Source organism: Gordionus sp. m RMFG-2023, chromosome 3 (assembly GCF_954871325.1).
Source record: "Gordionus sp. m RMFG-2023 chromosome 3, tfGorSpeb1-WG-v2, whole genome shotgun sequence".
NCBI classification, from domain to species: Eukaryota; Metazoa; Nematomorpha; class Gordioida; order Chordodea; family Parachordodidae; genus Gordionus; species Gordionus sp. m RMFG-2023.
The window spans coordinates 9926551-9941424 of NC_088777.1; the positions used below are offsets into that span (position 1 = coordinate 9926551).

The window sequence follows — 14874 nt, forward strand, 5'->3', positions numbered from 1 at the left end:
TTTTTTATAGCTATTCTATAATGATTTTATAAATTCTATTTGATATCTCTATTGCGAATTTATAATAGGATCATATCGTAATTTTGTGAATTATATATTATTTATATATTTTGTATTTTATCCCCCCCCCCATCTATTATTCATAAAATCTATTTTTTATTATTTTATAATATCTTAAAACTTAAATAATTGTCTATAAAAAAGTATTATAATAAGAGGTAAAGTAGAATATTAATCGATATATGCCAAATATATTACTTAAAAGTTAAATAATAAACTGTCTTATATTTATAGTAAACAAAATTTCGCCCCGCCTCATATATCTAACGTTTACTGCAATATTTAAATCCTTATATATTATAACGATATAGTATATATACATAGAATTATCCTCCAAAGGTCCTAATCTATTGTTATATATATGTAAACAAATATTTTATTCAGTTCCTTTCTATAAATATTATAGCCAGTAGCGTCAATAGGAAGGGGGCTGCGGAGAGGTCGAGCCCCATGCAAAATTTGAAGGGTCTTGAAATTAATTTTTTTTTATATCAAATGTAATTTTGATAATATAAGTTTAAAAACGAGAAAGTTATTTTGAAAATAATACTAAAATAATTTCTAGACCCTGAGATTGTATAGGCTAGTGACACCTTTGATTAAAACCATTTAGGACATTATATATATAAAAAGGAAAAATAGTCATTATAATTTTAAGCTTATAAGAGATACATTGTGATTATCATGACTACTAACCCCTAATAATTCATTATCCTCATAATCATATCTATTATTTAAAAAAAAATTTTTGAATAGGACTTAAAGTATAAGGATATAAGTATTATAGATTGAATTGAACTGTGTTAGTTTTTTGCTAACAATAAAATGGCGAATGATATTCAAAGTCTACTAAAACTTTTACTTTAAAATAACTAGGGAGTGATTCTAACCATTCTTGACTACCAAAATTTATTTTTAATCAATATTTATTCATTTTCATTGGTTTTCCTACATATTATTGGTTTAATTTTATTTTCTCTCATTTTTATTGGATAAGGAACTTATTATGATAAATATTATTGAAGGTTTTATTCTAAACTTTCATATAAATTCTCAAGGAGTTTTATAAATTTTCTCATCGATTTCGATAGATGCTTTGTAATTGCTTCCTTTATTGTGACTATAAAATAATTTTTTTTTTAAAACTATATATCAGTTTAAATTAAAAAATCTAAAAATAAGGCCATCCTTTTAACACGTTTGACTAATAAAAGGTAAAAAATTTAAAAGTTCATTAAAATTTTTTAAACTAACTTTATTTCTTCTAAACATGAGCCAATGTTAAAAATATTACCGCGGAAGATTCGGGAGATATCTATATTATATTCCGATGTCCTCACTATGTCCTTCGTGACGTCATGCAATCGGTAAATTTTTTTTATTTGTAAATGAACTTTTTTATTGCTTTTTTTTGGTAAATGAACTTTTGTTTTTATCAAGCCTCATTTATAATCAATATCATTTTTTTAAAAAAATTATACCAATATCAATATTATCAAAATAAAAGTTCCCATCTTTAAATTAAAAAAAAATTAATAAAAGTGAGGGTATTCATCAAATACACAATTCAACAATTTTAATTCTACAATTTAAAAACATCTGATTAGCCATTTGTTATGTTATTTGTCATTGAACATTTTTTCATGTGTATATTTATTTTGAAATAATATGAAAATTTTAGTCACAGGTTAAAAATTTTTTATCCTATATATTTATCCCCTTAAGATTATATGAAATTAATTTAACATTTAATTATACAGGTAGCTTTGGCATGGTTGGCCATGCTATTCAAATGGTTGTGGAAAATGATGAAAAATTAAAAGCCAAATATGAATGGGTATTTATCAGCTCAAAAGATGGTGATTTAAAGTTTTTTAAATATTTATATTTGCCTGTGTTAATTGCAAACATAGAGATCCTGTTCAGGCAAAGGCTATATTTGATAAACATAAACCAAGTCATGTAATCCATTTAGCAGCACGTGTTGGAGGCCTTTTTTCAAATTTAAGATATAATTTGGATTTCTTTGTAATCACAAGTTTATTTGATTTTTTTATAATTGGCCACATACTAATTATATTTATTTTTAATTTATATAAGTGATTATGAAACTTATATTCACTAAAATAATTTTAATAACTATGTATTCCTTGATTTTAAAATATTTAGGGCTGGAGTTTGACCTCAACTGAATTTTTAATTATTTTGTTTTTCTAATGTTTTTGGAGCATTTTTATATAATACCAAATACTTCTTTCTTGTAGTGCCTAGTATTTTGCTTCTTTCATTAAAATATTATACCTATAATAGTTATTTAAAAAATTAAGACAAGACTCAGAAATATTTCTAAAATAAAAATTTTGAATTAGAACCAGATTATATAAAAAACGATACTCATATTCAATTGGTTTGACAAAAAATTTATTATTAGTCAGATTTATGCAAAATAGACCTATTACAGTTCTCTAATATTTATTATATTTTATAAATGATTTTGCTTAATAAATTTCACCTTTTTTAAATAAAAATACATAATATAAAAGATCATCATGTTGGGTGTCAATATTTTGAGTTGAAATATAAAATATATATGATTTATTGAAGGTGCTTAATTAGTTAATTAAATTTGTTGCTTGAGATCAAATTATTTATTAACTTCAGATTAAATTATATATTTATCAGAGACCTGTAAGAGTCACTTAAAATTATTTTTTGGCCAACCCTGAGTTTTATATATTTAGGCATGGCCTAGCCCAAATTCCTCATTAGTTATAAGAGTGAGTTAGAAGCACCACACTTTCAATTTGACTGATCAATGATAATTCCCTTATTTCCTGTTCCTCTTGTAATTTAATATAGTAAATTATATAAATATCTGTCATTTTGTGCCCTCTTCCTGGCAATATACATAATTTCATTAATTTGAAGCAGAGAAAAATAGAATTGCTTTTAACCTTAAATTATGATTTTGGAATAATTAATTTGAATAATATTTTACTAGAAATATATTATAAGAATCGGAAAAATAATACTCTAAGTGAATTAATATGATATATTGCTCTATGTTACTCAATTTATTAAATATATTTATTTTGAATTTTTATGGCTAATAATAGAGAGAAAATATGGCCATAAATGATAATGTCCTAAATTTTTCATTCCAAAACAATGTCCAAAAAGTTGTATCTTGTTTATCAACTTGCATATTCCCAGATAAAACAAGCTATCCCATTGACGAAACTATGGTACAGATTCTTTCAATCTCATTTTTACCTTTTCTTAACCTTTTAATTTGATATTTCATATCTTCTATACCAATTTAAAAGCCTAATTTATTTAATGAAAAAAACATTCCCATTTTATTTCAATTAATAATGTAATTGCTATATTTTAAAAATACATACAATGTATAAAGATTCATAATGGACCTCCTCATGTTTCTAACTTTGGATATGCATATGCTAAACGAATGATCGACGTCCTAAATCAGTTTGCTATATAATTTACCAAAATTTACCATATTTATTAAAATTTATTCAATTATTTTATTTTTTTTACAAATGACAACTTTTAGCCATATACTTATTGTTGTTAAACGGCTCGATTTGAGCCTATTTTTATAACTGCTAACTCAATATTTTAGCTATTAGCGAAATCTCGAGCCTTTGGCAATATTTTTTTGGCCTAAATATTGAGTTATCGGTTTTTAAAAATCGGCTCAAAACGAGCCTTTTAACAACATTACCTATATACTATAGAAAAACATTTAATATAAAAAAATCACTTAAGCTTAAAACTAAATTAGATTTCTATATTATATGACATTTATTTTTAAATTTATTAAATATATTTCAAAAAATTAACGATAAACAAAAATTTTAATAACGAAATTTTTTGAAATTCGATAAGGGGTTTTATGATTTTGTTGGAAAATCTGTAATTTTTGGTTTGAGTCTAAGTAAGCTCATTTAAAAAATTACTTTATTAAACTTATATAATAAAAAACAAAGTCTAAAATTTTAATAGAAATTAGCAGAATTATTGAAATAACAACTTTTATAATATATATTTTATTTAAATAATTGCCACAGTGTTTTAACAAATTCAATCCATTCTCTATAGGTCCAGGTTTTTATCTAAATTTTGAAACTTGAAACATTTATAACCTACGTGATTTACAATTTTGGAATAGCTCATTTTGTAGGAATTCACTTCTAGCACATGCAAAGTGCCTATCTTGATCAAAATTTTGCTATGAACTCTTGATCCTCATAATTTATATTAATTTTTAAATTTTTATGGGAATTATCAGAGATTTGTAGGGATATATTCTACACCTAAAATTTAAATGAAATCGCACCATAAATGATTAAATGGGTTAGTTTGAACCTTGGTCAATTATTATAAACTTTCCCTTTTAACGGTATACATTTGCAAGCTAACCAAAAATATGTTTCCGTTCTCCTTATTTATTGCCACGTGTCCTCATTCAAGTTCAGTTTACGCAAATTTCTGTGTTTAAAATCTTGCATCATGGTCGATCCTATGAAATCGGTTATGCACAGCCTCAGCGAGCACTTAGCCTCTCAAATGACTACACGGAAAGTGCAGATGTGGAATTTTTAAGGATCTAACGAAAATCAAAGTTTTGAGCAAAATTTTTTATGAGAGATGAAAAATGATGACAATAAAAAATAAGTATCAAATGGGATAAGGATAAATTCGAAGCTAGAGTGCCTAAAAAGTGGTCATTTTTCAGCAAAAAGTGGTCATTTTTCAGCCGATAAAAATAAAAATATTTTATATTAAATTATGAGTTTGATATACTCACGATCAATTCATTCATGTACAGAACTGATTTTGCTAAAAGATGATACGTAGGATGGTTTGTAGTCCTAACAACGACATATAGAAAATAAAAGTTGCTCTTTTAATTCCGCCATGAATATTGAATATAATACTTTACTTTTAGTTTAAATATAAAAAGGAAACCTTAATTATTTAACGCATATATATTGGTATACATTATCTCTGCGTTAAGTAGAATGATTGGCTCTGGTTATTATAAAATAATGCAGGGCCGGCTGACGTATTGTAAAAGGAGCAGATACCCCAATATAATTTTGACTTGTTGAAGGGCAGATTCAAAAATATCAATTAGAATTTTTAAAATAAAGAGTTTGGTTTCAATTTATTTTGTTTAAATTTTCATTTTTTTTAAATATAATTGTTGCAATCGGGGTAAATCGCAAAGTATATAAGTAGTATTTGGATTTTGGATGTTAAGTAAATAAGTTTTTATTCAAGAAATTTTATTATCTTATTATGTAAAAAATATCATCTATATATATATATAAGAATTTAATTTTCTTTTTAAACAATTAACTTTTAAACTCAAAATGAATTTAATATAATCTCCACCAAGTCACAATTGAGCAAAATGCAATATAAAATTAACGCCTTAAACATTGATATATAAATATTAAATTACATATTGAAAATCAGAAAAATGTCCAATTAACAAGTCACAATTGAAAGAAAATACAATGTCAAAATAACGCCTTAATCTGTGATATATAAATATTAAAATATCAATTGAAAATAACAAAATATTATTTTGCAATAATATAACAATAACAACTCATATTATTGTTTGGTATGCTTATATTATAGTTTATATTGTTAATGCAATTCAATGTCAACTTCTGATAGCATCAATATTGTTTTTTTTTCTATTTCGCCCAATTTATTCAGAATCCCTTTCGCTACTTTTAATTGGCTCTTAAAAACAGGAGATTCAACAGAAATAGGGAAAGGGCATTATTTCCTGTTTTTGTGTATTTCAATCGAAGTTGTTTTCTATTTAATTCAACATCTTAAATAATATAATATTTCAATTTTTTTTTACTAAAAATTTTAATCTCTACAATAATATAATTAGAGAGGTGAAATATTTATTAATTAAGATATGCATAAATTATGCTTTAAATATTAATTTTGAACCATCCTAATTTAGAGTTAATTAGACTATAATATATTTTATATCATAACTTATACAATAAATAAGGTATTTATATTATATATATTGAATCGAATATAGCACTAGTTTATAATATAAAAATATAATATAATATAAATATATTGGGAGAATAAAATTTTAAACGTTAAAAAATTATTTTACACTCTGTTCTTACCTTATACCTTTATCATAAAAGATATTTTAGGTAATTTTCTTCTGGAAAATTGTAAAGCCGCACGCAGGCCTCATTTACAGTAAACTCAGTGATGGTTAAGCGATGGCTAAACGATAATCATAGTTGTATAATTTAAAATTATGTACATTTTGTAAATGATGCTATACTGCGCTATTTTCGTATAACTATACACCTTCAGAGGTCATGGATATGTATTATCTGTTACTTTTGGAGGAAGTTGAATTCACTTAAATGAAGAAGGGTTATTGCTCAATAGAAGCTTTCACATTTTTTTCAAATAAGCTTTAATCGATATTTTCGAATATATTTATAGAGCTAAGAATTTTGATGGCTATACCTATCACGATACACTTTCCAATTCCTATAGAGTCTTCTCGGGATTGAAGCGAATTAAGATACATTTGTGTTCTACTATAACTGCAAGATAGATTAATTGAAAATAAAGAGAAAAAAAAATATATTAAATATTTATAAACTTGTTGTGCCTTTAATTTATTTTTTAAATTATTTAATATATGTGAAAATTTTAAATGCGCGATGAATTTCAATTCTACCAACGCATGGGCTATAACACATTTTTTTCGGGTAGAATTAGGTTAGAATAGTTGTTCAAATGCATAATTATTGCGATATTAAATTTAGATGGCATGATAGTTATGACAATTTTTTCTTTCTTTTCTAAAAGGGGTTATAAAGTGCAGCACGGAAAAAATTATACTTCCATCATCCCGACAAACGTATTTGGACCTCACGATAATTTCGATATTCAAAATGGTCACGTTATTCCTGGATTGATGCACAAAACTTATTTAGCCAAAAGTAAAAAAATGTTGAATTTTCTCTTCCCATTTTTTTCAATTATTCCGACATATATTAATTAATATTATAAAATTATTAAGTTATTGTATAATATTAGTGCAGTAATTGAACGCGTTCACCTTGAACATTCATCTACAAATCGTGCGTGTTCACGTTCAACGTTCACCTTCAAAAAATGAACGCATTCACGTTCATTTAGAAATTTGATTTAATTTTTTTATAAATTACATTTAATATAAATAAATACTATATATATTTTAACATAATATATTAGCCATGTTTAAAATTAATAAATATTTTTATTAATTTTTTATATATAAAAACTTTTATATATCATATATTAAGTTTAATTATTTATAAAATAAATTTTAAATTTTGTTCAACTATTAAAATATAAAAACAAATTTCAAATTATAACACTAAAAATAAATTATAATATTAACTATTTAATATCTATATATTATATTTATTATTTAATTAGTTTTATTTTATATAAATATATATTATAATGAATTAATAAGCCTATGAAATACAACAATCTAAGATAAGTTATTAACGGGCTCCTTATTGTTATATTAAATAATAAATATTACAATCAAGTGTTTCTTTAAATTAGAACTTGAAGATTTTGAAAGTGATATAATACTTTTTGGATCATTTTACATTTAGTAAGGATATAATTAGTTTATTGAATATGAATATATTACAAGGATAGAATTAGTTTATTGAATATTAATATATGATGTTACTATTATATATAATATTTGGGCTATGGTAATGTTAATTCAGAATCAAATGCTGAAATAATAGTATCCATGCTTACGTTAATCTTATAAGTAATAATATTCAAGTTAATAAACTATACTAGAACAGAAATAGTCGCTGGTTAAAAAAAATTCGAATGTGATAAAGGAAACAAACAGATATTTAAAAAATAACCCTTGTTTATTAAAAAAAATTGGATTAATATTAAATTAATAATTTTATCTTCAAATGAATAAATATATGAATATTTTCTAAAATTTAACTAACGTAAAAATCGAACACGATCGTAAAAAATTAAAAGGTCGTATCATTTTTTTTTCAAAGAATCGAAGTTCACGAATACGTTGGTTTACAACATTATATAATATACATCGGAATACTTAAAGAGTATCAACTGATTATTATTTTCTCTAATTCCATCAAATAACCTTGCATTCACAGTTAGCGCCAATTTGCGGCGATCTATATAAAAACGCACAAAAATTTATAACATATTTTGGTATGCTTCACCTCGAATTCGTGCTAACTGTGAATTCAAGATAACCCCTCTTTCACAGTTAGCACAAATTCGCGATGTGGAATACAAAAAATACAGCTTATTTTGTATAATTTGCCGCAAATTCGCGCTAACTTTAAATGAGGGGTAAAGTGACTGTTTAATGGAGAAATTTCTTGTAATAAATAAAATCTCAGTAGGAGGTGGGGGGGGGGGATTTATCCCTATATCTCCGCCGCCGGCTACGCGCCTCTGCCAAATTATTATTTGTTTAAGACCCATTCTTTTCTTGCAGGAGTAACTTTTTAGTCATTGACAAGAGAAGGCGGATATTGATTATTTTAAAAGTTAATAAGAAAATTTTATATAAGACTCGTATGTTAATCCAACCTTTGACGATGATAATTGAAAAACAAATGCAATCTTTCGATCTAGAATCCATTTTAAGTTCTAATCCAGAAAGTGTTGGAAACTTTTTTACAAAAAAAATCGAAGCCCGAATATATTGGGGACAACACGATATTATATAATATTTTTATTTATGGACCAGAGTCATGTTATTAAGCAAAGGTTTTAGAACTGTACCTTATGCTAGGTTAATGTTTAAAAATATATGAATATAAAAATATGATTATAAGAAAATGGTGAACCATTGACTGTGTGGGGAAGTGGAGAACCTCTTAGGCAATTCATATATTCGCTCGATTTGGCAAAACTCATTATTTGGGTCACCTTTAACTACGAACAAACTGAGCCTATAATATTGTCAGGTAAAATGTTTTTTTTTAAACTGGTTTTCACCCATTTTAATTTTGGATTTACTTATTTTTAAATATTTGGAAGTCCCTTTATTTATATTTAGATAGAAAATGGCAAAAAATTACGATTAATTTGTTTTATCGTAAAATATCTTCATTTTTATTAATTTTAAGTTTCCCCGAAAGATGAAATTTCGATCAAGGATGCAGTTAATATGGTCACCAAATCCATGGATTTTCAAAACAAGATTATTGTAAAAAAAATAATTAAATATCATAATTTAAATATGATAATTCGTAAGAACTCTCATTTCTACCTCGTACAAATAATCACCCTTCAACTATATAAATACACCTAAATACTTTATTTTTCTGTCTAAAGCTAAATATAGACTTGTAAAATAAAATTAAGTTCGATTTAATTATATTTAAGATAAGGACTGTGCTAATATTAGATATCGGATCGAGCCGATCTTTAAAAAATAATTTATCCGATCCGATATTTATAATGTTTTTGGTTATATTATGATTCTACATTTAGTTAATGTCTTTTATTTTATACATAATTGTAATAATAATAAATTAAATTCATAATGGGAACCAAAATTCTATTTATTTGTAATGTTACAGAAACTAAAAATCGTATTTTTTTGTTATATCTGTGCAACATGAAAAGGATCTTTGATTTAGCCAATTTTAAAAAGACTGTTAACTCAAGATTCTAGCTAGAAATAAATTCTTCAAGCTTGGAGATTTTACTCACAGTTGGGAGAAAGGTTTGGACATCTATTATTCAAATTTCGAGGCTTATAATATTTTGGCTCAAATTTTGATAGAAGTTTTTGATACTACATTCCGCTATAAATATTTCTCATATTTTAAATGAGATGATTAATTTTTTAAGAATCAAACACAAAATAACTTAATAATTCGAGAAAATTAGTTTGAATAGAAAATATTATTTTTTTTTGTAATATTGATTGAAAGATAGGTGGTAAATAAAATAAATTTAAATATCGGTTAGGATCGGTTTTATAGTAATATCGAAAAATATTGGATCGGATCACAGAAAAATTTGGCACAGTCCTATTTAAAATTCATCCCCAATGCGATAAATTTATAAAAGTATAAAAAATTGTTTGTTTAATGCAGTAAAATTAGGGGTTTTTTTTAGAAAATTTATCAAAATTCACGCTAAAGTTCTGCAATGGATGGATTTTCCCCGTGCCCCCGCCTTTGTTAAAAAAAATGTAACCCGCTCGCCTGCTCGCCCGTGGTTTTTTTTTAAAATTCGCTCGCCCTAAATTTTGCTCAACCCGCCCGCCCAATATTTAAAAATTAATGGTTGGTTTTGTCTATTTATTTTAATTAAACATATAATATATGCAATATTTTAAAATAAAAAATGATTTTAAATAAGAAGTTAGTTTATTTCGACCAAAAATATTTATAATTCACTCACCCAATGTTACTAAAATATTTTTTAACTCGCTAAATGTTTGAAATCTTTTGAAAGCCCGCGCCCTCCCGTAGAATGGGCAGAAAACCCCCTCATTGTATTCACTTATCATCGCAAATACACTGCAGAGCTCATATTTACGTTGTTGGTATTGGTCAATACTTTTTTTATTTTTCCAAATGACCGTTACCCCAATTAATAATTAATCTTTATTGCGGATATTAGCTTGATTTGTACGTTAGAATTGAAGGAATTCGTCAGGATTTATCTCAATATAAAGTATTTAATTTAAGTATAAGATTTTAAAAACGATTCTTTATTTACAAATGTTAACTGATAAAAAATAATATATATTCTTTTTTTATATACAACGTAAATCCATTATCTAAAATTGTATAACATATAAAATCACGTTATCCTATTTACAACATATAATATATTATTAAAATATAATATATTATTAAAATATAATATATCGTTACTAAAAAATGATCGCTATAAACACTTTTAAAATATAAAAAGTATATTTACAAATAGTTTACATGATATTTTTAAATTACGTATATATGTTTTACTTTTAACGTTCAATGTATTATTTTAAAATTGATTTTTAATAAATAGTGTTCAAATGCATTTTTTTTTCTCTCTAAAATCAAAAGAGCCGTTAGGAACATATTCCATAACCTATAAAATCATATATTTAGCCATATTCATCTATGAACGACTTCATTATCTGAAAATTTCTGTAATTTGAATTTATCAAAAGATTTGTCAAATTTGTGGCCAGTCCCCAATAAGACTATATTAATTTCACTGAGTTATTGAAAGAGTTCCATCTTGTTATAACCAGTTTAATTATATATCCCATTTTATCCTTAAAAATGGCTGTGCAGTTTGGAGGATGCCTTTGTTTATTCAATCATTTCGCTTAAAATATTTGAGTTAAGACACAATTTACAATTACTAAGTGTAAACTTTGTACCCTTAGTTTTCTTTATTAGTGTGAAAAAAATTTCATATTGGAGCCAAGGCAGTCTTTGCTCATCTGTAAAAAATGTAAAATTGGCATCTTATTCATTATAAAATTATAATATTTATAAGAATAAAAATTTACACATATTGATTGATTTAATATTAATTATCTTGAGTGAAGATCATAAAAATTAGAAGGAATTTGGGTTGATGTGAATTAAAAATTCGACTTAAATTAATTATATAATTTTAAAAATAAATAAAAGTAACTTTATGATACAATAAAATGTTTTTTCCATATTTTAAAAATATTTGAAATAACATTTTGCATTACCATTACTAAAAAAAGAAACACGTTCCCGTTACTTGTTACTCTAGTAAAAGGTAACGACTAGTGAAATCTAACCTTTTAGGTTTTGGGAGGTTGGGGGGGGGTTGTTTTGTTTCATCTTACATAGATTTTCTCCTAGTGTAATTTCTTTTATAATAACTGATGTGATCGTCAGCATAAGTCGTATTTTATGAAGAACATCATTTCCTTCGGAGGACATGCTTTTTCATGTTGCCATTTAGGTGCGGACGAGCCGCATTTCATATATTTGATAGGATGCTTGCTAATGGATGGCTATTATATCGGAGAGATTTTAACCTGTCACAAATTCCAAAGTGTATCATAGAGGTACAACACAGAGTTTGCCAAATTCGGAAAGACCAATTTGCACATTGGCCGAAGTATAATGACAAAAAAGTAGGTGCAAATTACCAGGATGTAATTACGAAAGTAGTGTACGACAAATGTGGGGTATCATTAAGTTCCCTAACAAATAATTGCTTTACTATATAATAATGATAAAAAAAACTATATAACTTTTAAATATCAAGTTTGATTTATTTGTGATATTTTTTCGCTATTCAGTTTGATACCAGCAAATCGGATGGCCAATACAAAAAAACGGCAAGTAATCTTAAATTGATGAAACTTCTGCCTGATTTTCAATTCACTCCTATCGACAAAGGTTTTTTTAAATACATTAATTTTAAAATTAGAATTGATCAAATATTTTATTTATAATTAACCTTTCATGGATAAACCTCAAGATTTAACTAATTGTGGATGAGGGTGCCGTATTTTAGATTTTCTTAGAAAGAAGAGTACAGTCCGTACTCGCCTTGAAAATCGCGCTTTATAGTATTTAAAAAATAGGGCAATGATATATAGCGTTCGCCGTCATATCGCTATCCTCTTAACAATGACTAAATTTAAAGTCCAATAGGACCCATTTGATTTGAGCCTTTTAAAATTGGCCGAACTCAATATTTTATCCTAAAAAATATTACGCAAGCTTGAAGATTTTGCTCATAGGAGACACAAAGGTTTGGACATCTATTAGCGAAATCTCGTAGCTATATTTTTCTGACTAAAATATTAATAAACCCTTTTTAAAAATCGGCTCAAATCGAGCCGTTTAACTAAAATTTGAACGTTATGCAAATTAATATAAACGATCAACGTTATATATCTACCCTTTTGTAATTTAGCTAAAAGCTTAGCCAGTTCATACACTAGCTAGCTTATATACAAACTAGCAAATCATTTTATCAGAAGCTTATCTAGAAATTTTTCTTAGGTTATTTTTTTAACTACTCGATATTTTTATTGATACTCCCTAAAGAAATCTTCCAATTTTAGAAAAAATATCTTAATCCATTTTTAGGATGCCAGTGATATGAGATAGGTAAATTAGCCGAAAAATTTTATTCATTAGAACCCAAAAATATAAGAAATCGAACAGTGTTTTGTTTTATGAAATAATTATAGTTAAATTCTTCATTATCTCTTTTAAAAAAATTGTTTAATCGAAGAAAATATATGAAATGAGTTTATTTAGATGACCATTTTAAAAAATCCTATTTTTAATCTCAGGTTTCTTTGTTATTCTTACAAATATGCCAAAATTAAAATGAGTATGAGAATCAAGTTCAAATTATTGGATCCCTTAAATTATAAGCTTTTTTCAAATTTTAAAACCTTTAAAAAAATATTACTCTAAATAGAAGCATGTTAAATTTATACTCCATACTAATTTTTTTTCATTTTTTTAAAAAAAAAATAGCTATCAAAGACACGTGTGATTGGTTTGTTCAAAATTATGAAACTGCTCGCAAATGAAATTAAATAATTGGATAAAACATAGTGATTCGTACAATTCGATTCTGATAAATTAATTAGAATATATACACATCACAAATTTAACATTTATATAACTGTTCAAGATTTTGGTAATGAGGGGGAGGTCTTTACAGTGATCAATAAATTTATTGGAATTTTTTAGGGGCGTTTTATATGGCTTTTGTCAAGGTTACATTCTCAAACATTTCAATGATAGTCATTATTTCACACTCATTTCTTGGTGGCGACATCTATATTAGTGATCTACATCGGGCCAAATTTCCCGATTATTTTAAATAGAATTCGGCCCGAATCTATATATCAAAATTAAATTTGTTTGCTCACATATTTTTCAACAATTAAGTCAATCTAAAATATAAAGATCGATAAGTTTATAATTGACAAAAATTTACACAAATGCGTTTTATAAGATTTGATAACGTTTGCCCCATATATCCAAACTCTCAGACAAGAAAGACACCAGATATATATATCCAAATAATAATTTTTTAAAATATTTAAAGAACAAAGAAAGTTTAAAAAAATTATTTATTTTTTCCACACATTAAAAATATTTAGCTAATGATAATGTGTAGCCAGTGTGCACTGTTTTAACACAAATCTTTATAAAAAAATAACAGTGCAGATATGTGGAGTCCGGTTTAGATGTTACCTAAATCTATTGTTACATGGTTCATGGTAAGGTCTGATGTAGGCCAGTTAATTTAAGCATACAATGTTGATTCTAAGAAATACTTAATTTTATTAGACCTCAAACTAACTGCATTCAGTTATATCTAGCAGATATTTAACTATGATGCAACCAATAAGTATCCATTAACTTGGTAGCTTCTGGCTAAGGCCTAATACCAAGCTCTTGGACCACATTACCTTAGGGTTATGCAATGAAGATAAGGGTTAGTGTTTATATTAGATGAGAAGAAATATTAATTTTATTAGACATCAAACTTATTACATTCTAGGACTGTGCCAATTATAACTTTCTTACAAATTTCATATTGCTATGAACAGATCTTTATATTATATTAATTTAACATCTATCTTTGAAACAATATCAATTATTTTTATTTTTTTAAAAAAACCAACCATCTACAAATGATTAAATATTTTTTCTTATTCTTCAGAAGTTAATAATCTCA

The 14874-nt window shown here is 25.6% G+C and overlaps 1 protein-coding gene across 1 annotated transcript; it reads left to right on the forward strand.

Moving 5' to 3' along the window:
- Positions 1–1659: 1659 nt before the first annotated feature.
- LOC135925755 (GDP-L-fucose synthase-like) lies at positions 1660–13826 on the forward strand. Its single transcript, XM_065461222.1, has 10 exons — positions 1660–1747; positions 1821–1929; positions 1974–2088; positions 3177–3305; positions 3476–3549; positions 6961–7094; positions 8994–9125; positions 9288–9367; positions 12461–12560; positions 13659–13826. Exons 1-10 carry the CDS (start codon positions 1729–1731, stop codon positions 13712–13714), a joined length of 948 nt encoding a protein of 315 aa, XP_065317294.1. The 5' UTR covers positions 1660–1728; the 3' UTR covers positions 13715–13826.
- Positions 13827–14874: the final 1048 nt, after the last annotated feature.